Source organism: Engystomops pustulosus, chromosome 2 (genome assembly GCF_040894005.1).
Source record: "Engystomops pustulosus chromosome 2, aEngPut4.maternal, whole genome shotgun sequence".
In the NCBI taxonomy this organism is placed as follows: Eukaryota; Metazoa; Chordata; class Amphibia; order Anura; family Leptodactylidae; genus Engystomops; species Engystomops pustulosus.
Window position 1 is genome coordinate 4,509,971 of NC_092412.1, and position 8,898 is coordinate 4,518,868.

Genomic DNA, 8,898 nt, shown 5'->3' on the forward strand with positions numbered 1-8,898 from the left:
TAACTAGACCATAGCTAGCCCATACCTAGACCATATTTAGACTACAACTAAACCAAAACTAAACTACAACTAGACCATAACTAGCCCATAACTAGACCACAACAAGACCATAACTAGCCCATATATAGGATACTCGAGCAACAGCTACAAGACCAGCACGACGTGGCAAGGAGATAAAATTGTTACTTTATTGTCATCGTTAAAATGCTTCCATAGAGGACATCACAGGTGGCGTCACAGACCGACGCGTTTCGACACAACAGTGTCTTTTTAAAGGTAGCCCATATATAGCCCATAACTAGTCCATAACTAGACCATAACTAGCCCATAACTAGACCATAACTAGACCACAACTAGACCATAACTAGCCCATAACTAGACTATAACTAGTACATAGCTAGCTCATAACTAGACCACAATTAGACCATAACTAGACCATAATTAGACTACAACTAAACCAAAGCTAGACTACAATTAGACCACAACTAGACCATAACTAGCCCATAACTACATCATAACTAGCCCATAACTAGACCACAACTAGACCATAACTAGCCCATAACTAGACCACAAATTGACCATAACTAGCCCATAACTAGCCCATAACTAGACCATAACTAGCCCATAACTAGACCATAACTAGCCCATAACTAGACCACAAGACCATAACTAGCCCATAACTAGCCCATAACTAGCCCATAACTAGACCATAACTAGACCATAACTAGACCCTAACTAGACCACAACTAGACCATAACTAGACCATAACTAGACCACAAGACCATAACTAGACCATAACTAGACCATAACTAGACCATAACTAGACCATAACTAGACCATAACTAGACCATAACTAGACCATAACTAGACTGCAGGCTGGTATTATCGGCCTATGAAAGCCCCAAAATACCTTGTTTTCTCTTCTCGCTTACCCTAGGCTGCGGCTGCTTTATTCAGTCCAGTTACATAACATTTTGTTTAATGAAAAACCCAATGAGTTTCCCATTTTTTTAATTAGCAGCCACACAACCAAGAACAATGGACAGGGTTACCGGGCCCCCACTGTCAGGGCCCCACATTTACCAGTGTACTTGTAGTAGAGTCAAAGTACTTCCAGCACTGATGTAACTCATCGTGTAGATTGGTAGAATCCTGTATTCCCTCTTCATTTAAACCATTAGTCAAGAAAATTAGTATTTTCGATTGTGTCTCATGAGTTATAGAATAATCAATACAGCTAAAGGTTTCATTGTGTTAAGGATAAACCAATGGGAAGGCCAATGCAGTATACATGGAAAGTTGTTATATACCATTGTCTGTAAATAGGATCTTCAAAATCTCCCACCAGAGAAAGGTCTGGTCTCATCTACTATGACCTGGACATCTTTGTCTGTACTTTTTTGGTTTTCCACCAGGGCCATGCTAAGACTAAGAGCTACGTACATCCGAAGCGCATCGACATGGCTGGTCGTGTTGTTCAAATCATTTTTCTATTAAATGTGAAGTTCCTTGGATATGCTTCATAGAAACATTCGTAACTTGCTCTACAAAACTTAGTGTTTCCATAGGATTTTCCCCATCTCCTCACGGATCAGGCTTGTCTTTATCCCATAGATAAGAGGGTTGAGCATGGGGGGCACCAGGAGGTAGATGTCAGAGAAAATAATGTGGATGGAAGGAGGAATCTTCTTTCCATATCGATGAGATAGAAATGAGAACAAGGCCATGCCGTAAAAACTTAGAAACACACAGATATGAGGGGTACACGTGTTGAACGTCTTCAGACGAGCGGATGGAAGACGGAAGACGGCATTGAAGATCATAGTATACGATAACAGGATTAAGAGTAAATCAACACCGAGAATGGTGAAGGCCACTAATAGGCCTAATATACTGTTGACATGGGTGTCGGCGTCAGCAAGCTTCACCACCGCCATGTGCTCGCAATAGGAGTGTCTGATGATGTTGGTCTTGAAGGCAGGAAACCTCTTTATTAGAATGAGACAAGGTCCGACCAGAACCACTGCTCTGACCAGAAACACGATGACCAGCCTTAGGATGAGTCTACTGGTTATTATGGAGCTGTACCGGAGAGGGTTATATATGGCAATGTAGCGGTCATAGGCCATGGACAGCAAGAACCCAGATTCAATACTGGTGAAGGAGTGAATGAAGAACATCTGGAGGAGACATCCAGTGAAGCTGATGGCTCTGTCATTGAACCAGAATACAGACAATATTTTTGGAGTAAAACTCGTACAAAGTAGACCGTCATTACCCGCCAACATGGACAGGAAGATAAACATGGGCTGGTGGAGTCTTGGAGATACGAGGATGACAAACATCACCATGAGGTTTCCGAACAAAGCAAATGCGTAGGTGATACAGAAAGGGATCGAGATCCAGATATGTTCATGTTCTAATCCTGGAATTCCAACCAGTAGGAAGTAGGAGGGATAGAAGCTGGAGTTCTTCATCTTCTCAGATCAGAGAGCGGATTCCACACATCAACTTTATATACTACGGGACGCAGGGAAGTTTCTAGGTCATTGACGCTACAGGGTAAATCTCACAAAAGTGACCACCTGCTCTCCCATTGAAGTCGTGTAAATGTATACAATGTCTTATTGTTGTAGTTGTGCCGCTTAGATCAACCTACAAAAACCAAGGCATGAACAAAAACTGTCAAAAATGATTATATGTTTGTACCCAGATATGGAGGACAGGGGCATATTTCTATCTTTGCACGCGACTGGATTTTGGTGCTTCGGCGCCGGCTTGCACTCCAAAGAAATGGAGGGGCGGCCCGTCGGACAACCCAACAGATTCGGACAACGTGCGGGATTTAACATTTAGAATTGTGTCGCAAGACACGCACTTAGAAGCACCGGGAAGAAGAGGGTGAACTCCGGCGGACCTCGGCGCAGAAGCGACGGCTGCCGGAACTCGGGCGCATGATCTTCATGAATATGGTATCTTTATGGTAACTTTGTTATATAGATATATTGAAATTGTAAAGGGATATGATTGTAATGTGTTTGTTTTGAAATAATGTTAAAAATGGTGGAAAAAAACATACAATACAGACCAAAAGTTTGGACACCTTCTCATTCAAAGAGTCTTCTGTGTTTTTGTAGATTCCCACTGAAGGCATCAAAACTCTGAATTATCACATGTGGAATTATAGACTTAACAAATCATTCTTATGTTCCAGGTCCTTCTTCTGTGATCACTGCTTTGCACAATCTTGGCATTCACTTGATGAGATACAAGAGGTAATCACCAGATATGGTTGTCCACCAGTCTTGGAGGAGCTCCCAGAGATGCTTAGAACTTGTTGGCCATTGTGCCTTCACTCTGTGGTGCAGCTCATCCCAAACCATCTGGATTGGGTTCAGGTCTGGTGACTGTGGAGGCAGGGTCACCCGGCGTAACATGACATCCCTCTTCTTCTTGGTCACATAGACCTTACACAGCCTGGAGGGCGTCTGGGGGTCATTGTCCTGTTGAAAAATTAATGATGGTCCAACTAAACGCACACCGGATGGAATAGCTGTCTCTGCAAGATGCTGGGGTCACCCTTCTGGTTCAGTATAATCCCAAACAGTGTCACCAGCAAAGCTCCCCCACACCATCACACCCAACAGTGTCACCAGCATAGCTCCCCACACCATCACACCCAACAGTGTCACCAGTAAACCCCCCCACACCATCACACCCAACAGTGTCACCAGCACAGCCCCCCCACACCATCACACCCAACAGTGTCACCAGCAGTGCCCCCCACAAACCATCACACCCAACAGTGTCACCAGCAGTGCCCCCCACACACCATCACACCCAACAGTGTCACCAGCAGTGCCCCCCACACCATCACACCCAACGGTGTCACCTCCACAGCCCTTCATCCACACCATAACACCCAACAGTGTTAACAGCACAGCCCCCTCTCAACATCACACCCAACAGTGTCAGCAGCTAAGCCCCCACACCATCACACCCAACAGTGCCACCAGCAAAGACCCCCCCCAACACCATCACACCCAACAGTGTCACCAGCAGTGCCCACCACACACCATCACACCCAACAGTGTCACCAGCAGTGCCCCCCACACCATCACACCCAACGGTGTCACCTCCATAGCCCTTCATCCACACCATAACACCCAACAGTGTTAACAGCACAGCCCCCTCTCAACATCACACCCAACAGTGTCAGCAGCTAAGCCCCCACACCATCACACCCAACAGTGCCACCAGCAAAGACCCCCCCCAACACCATAACACCTAACAGTGTCAACAGCCAAGCCCCCCCCCCCCCCCCCACATCATCACAGTCATTGTCCTGTTGAAAAATAAATGATGGTCCAACTAAACGCACACCGGATGGAATAGCTGTCTCTGCAAGATGCTGGGGTCACCCTGCTGGTTCAGTATAATCCCAAACAGTGTCACCAGCAAAGCTCCCCCACACCATCACACCCAACAATATAAACAGCCAAGCCCCCGCACATCATCACAGTCAACAGTGTCACCAGCACAGCCTCCCCACACCACCACACCCAACAGTGCCACCAGCAAAGACCCCCCCAACACCATAACACCTAACAGTGTCAACAGCCAAGCCCCCCCCCCCCCACATCATCACAGTCATTGTCCTGTTGAAAAATAAATGATGGTCCAACTAAACGCACACCGGATGGAATAGCTGTCTCTGCATGATGCTGGGGTCACCCTGCTGGTTCAGTATAATCCCAAACAGTGTCACCAGCAAAGCTCCCCCACACCATCACACCCAACAATATAAACAGCCAAGCCCCCGCACATCATCACAGTCAACAGTGTCACCAGCACAGCCTCCCCACACCACCACACCCAACAGTGTCACCAGCACAGCCCCCCACACCATCACACCCAACAGTGTCACCAGCACAGCCCCCCCACCATCACACCCAACAGTGTCACCAGCACAGCCTGCCCACACAATCACACCCAAAAGTGTCACCAGCACAGCCCCCCCCCCACCATTACACCCAACAGTGTCACCAGCACAGCCCCCCACACCATCACTCCCAACAGTGTCACCGGCACAGCCTCCCCACCATCACAACCAACAGTGTCACCAGCAAAGCCCCTCACACCATCACACCCAACAGTGTCACCAGCACAGCCCCCCCCCACACCATCACACCCAACAGTGTCACCAGCACAGCCTCCCCACCATCACAACCAACAGTGTCACCAGCAAAGCCCACCACACCATCATACCCAACAGTGTCACCAGCACAGCCCCCCAAACACCATCACACCCAACAGTGTCACCAGCACAGCCTCCCCACACAATCACACCCAACAGTGTCCCCAGCACAGCCCCCCACACATCACACCCAACAGTGTCACCAGCAAAGCCCTCCACACCATCACACCCAACAGTGTCACCAGCACAGCCCCCCACACCATCACACCCAACAGTATCACCAGCACAGCCCCCCGCACCATCACACCCAACATTGTCACCAGCAAAGGCCTCCACACAATCACACCCAACAGTGTCACCAGCACAGGCTGAACTTCTCCTCCGCAGCAGAGGTGACACTTGACCTCCGCAGTAGAGGTGACTCTTAGTCTTCCTTTCCTGGGCTGGTCCTCATGTCAGCCAGTTTCTTTCTACTTGATGGTTTTTGCAACTGCACTTGGGGACACATTCAAAGTTTTCCCAGTTTTTCGGACTGACTGACCTTCGTGTCTTACAGTAATGGTGGCCGCTGGTTTTTGTTACTTTGCTGCTTTTTTCTAGCCATAATTCTACCAGACTATTCAGTAGGAGGATCAGCCGCCTGCCTCCTGCACAACTGATGCCCCAACCCCATCTATAGGGCAAGAAATCCCACGTATTACCCCTGACAGGGCACCTGTGATGTGAGAACCTTTTCAGGTGACTACCTCTTGTATCTCATCAAGAGAAACCCAGCCTGTGCAGAGCAGTGATCACAGCACAAGGACCTGGAATATAAGAGACTGTGTAGAGCAGTGACCACAGCACAAGGAGCTGGAGTATAAGAGACTGTGCAGAGCAGTGATCACAGCACAAGGACCTGAAATATAAGAGACTGTGCAGAGCAGTGATCACAGCACAAGGACCTGAAATATAAGAGACTGTGCAGAGCAGTGATCACAGCACAAGGACCTGGAATATAAGAGACTGTGCAGAGCAGTGATCACAGCACAAGGACCTGGAATATAAGAGACTGTGCAGAGCAGTGATCGCAGCACAAGGACCTGGAATATAAGAGACTGTGCAGAGCAGTGATCACAGCACAAGGACCTGGAATATAAGAGACTGTGCAGAGCAGTGATCACAGCACAAGGACCTGAAATATAAGAGACTGTGCAGAGCAGTGATCACAGCACAAGGAGCTGGAGTATAAGAGACTGTGCAGAGCAGTGATCACAGCACAAGGACCTGAAATATAAGAGACTGTGCAGAGCAGTGATCACAGCACAAGGACCGGGAATATAAGAGACTGTGCAGAGCAGTGATCACAGCACAAGGAGCTGGAGTATAAGAGACTGTGCAGAGCAGTGATCACAGCACAAGGACCTGAAATATAAGAGACTGTGCAGAGCAGTGATCGCAGCACAAGGACCTGGAATATAAGAGACTGTGCAGAGCAGTGATCACAGCACAAGGAGCTGGAGTATAAGAGACTGTGCAGAGCAGTGATCACAGCACAAGGACCTGAAATATAAGAGACTGTGCAGAGCAGTGATCACAGCACAAGGACCTGGAATATAAGAGACTGTGCAGAAGAGTGATCACAGCACAAGGACCTGGAATATAAGAGACTGTGCAGAGCAGTGATCACAGCACAAGGACCTGAAATATAAGAGACTGTGCAGAGCAGTGATCACAGCACAAGGACCTGGAATATAAGAGACTGTGCAGAGCAGTGATCACAGCACAAGGAGCTGGAGTATAAGAGACTGTGCAGAGCAGTGATCACAGCACAAGGACCTGAAATATAAGAGACTGTGCAGAGCAGTGATCGCAGCACAAGGACCTGGAATATAAGAATCTACAATTTTTCTCCCTGTATATTAAAAATTAGGGAATAAAATACATAAATACAACACTAGCACCAAACTCAGTGGTTATATAGAGCACTGGCAGCATCACCAACCTCAGTACAGAACTACCACACCAGCACCAACCTCAGTACAGAACTACCACACCAGCACCAACCTCAGTACAGAACTACCACACCAGCACCAACCTCAGTACAGAACTACCACACCAGCACCAACCTCAGTACAGAACTACCACACCAGCACCAACCTCAGTACAGAACTACCACACCAGCACAAACCTCAGTAGAGATCACCAGCAGCATCACCAACCTCAGAACAGATATCACACATAGGTGCAGGGCTCGTTATATCACACAGGTGCACGGCTCGTTAAATCACACAGGTGCACGGCTCGTTATATATCCCACAGGAGCACGGCTCGTTATGTATCACAGGTGCACAGCTCGTTATATCACACAGGTGCATGGCTCGTTATATCACACAGGTGCCCGGCTCGTTATATCCCACAGGACCACGGCTCGTTATATATCACACAGGTGCACAGCTCGTTATATCACACAGGTGCACGGCTCGTTATATCCCACAGAAGCATGGCTCGTCATATATCACACAGGTGCACGGCTCGTTATATCACACAGGTGCACGGCTTGTTATATCACACAGGTGCACGGCTCATTATATATCACACTGGTGCACGGCTCGTTATATATCACACATTTGCACGGCTCGTTATATCACACAGCTGCACAGCTCTTCATATCTCACTGGTGCGCGGCATGTTATATCACACAGGTGCGCGGCTCGTTATATCTCAAAGGTGCACAACTCGTTATATCCAACAGGAGCGCGGCTCGTTATATATCACACAGGTGCACAGCTCATTATTTCACACAGGTGTACGGCTCATTATATCTCAAAGGTGCACGGCTCTTTATATCACACAGGTGCAGGGCTCGTTATATCCCACAGGTGCACGGATCGTTATATCACACAGGTGCACGGCTCATTATATCACACAGGTGCATGGCTCGTTATATCTCAAAGGTGCACGGCTCGTTATATCCCACAGGTGCATGGCTCGTTATATCACACAGGTGCATGGCTCGTTATATCACACAGGTGCACGGCTCGTTATATCACACAGGTGCACGGCTCGTTATATCACACAGGTGCACAGCTTGTTATATCACACAGGTGCATGGCTCGTTATATCTCAAAGGTGCACGGCTCGTTATATCCCACAGGTGCACGGCTTGTTATATCCCACAGGTGCACAGCTCTTTAGCATCAGAGAATAATCAGAACTGTAGGTTATAACAAGCACCTGGAGAACACGTAAATGCATAGGTGGGTAAGTTGCCTTATTCATACTTATTTTTCACCTGTCACTGCTAGATATTGTTTATAACCCCTTGACGCTCTGCTCCGTAGCTGTACCGCGCAGAGGTGTGGGGGGTGTATCGAGAGGGCACGCGGGGGGAGCCCCTTCATACAAGGGTGGGGGGTATTGCATATTGCTTGCACCGATCGCGGCTATTAGCCATTCCGATGCCACCGGCAAAGACATTTAAAAGTCAGCGGCGTGTGGGTGCTGCCATCTTGGATCGGATCATTGCTCTCCCGAACACCATCGGGGGGCGGCGATCGGTTGCCATGGCAGCCTGGGGTCTTCATCAGACCTGCGGCAGTCTGGTTTCTGCAGTTTCGTTACAATGAGCCAGTGTATACTGTATTGCAGTATATGGTAGGAAGGATCAGACCATCTAGGGTCAATGTACCCTACAGGGTCTAAGAAATAGTAAAAAAAAG

At 48.0% G+C, this 8,898-nt stretch overlaps 1 protein-coding gene across 1 annotated transcript; it reads right to left on the reverse strand.

Annotated features, from left to right (window-relative positions):
- Positions 1-1,553: 1,553 nt before the first annotated feature.
- LOC140116386 (olfactory receptor 52A1-like) lies at positions 1,554-3,154 on the reverse strand. Its single transcript, XM_072132909.1, has 2 exons — positions 3,146-3,154; positions 1,554-2,477 (listed from the first exon to the last, which is right to left on the reverse strand). The coding sequence occupies exons 1-2, from the start codon at positions 3,152-3,154 to the stop codon at positions 1,554-1,556; spliced, it is 933 nt and encodes a 310-aa protein (XP_071989010.1).
- Positions 3,155-8,898: the final 5,744 nt, after the last annotated feature.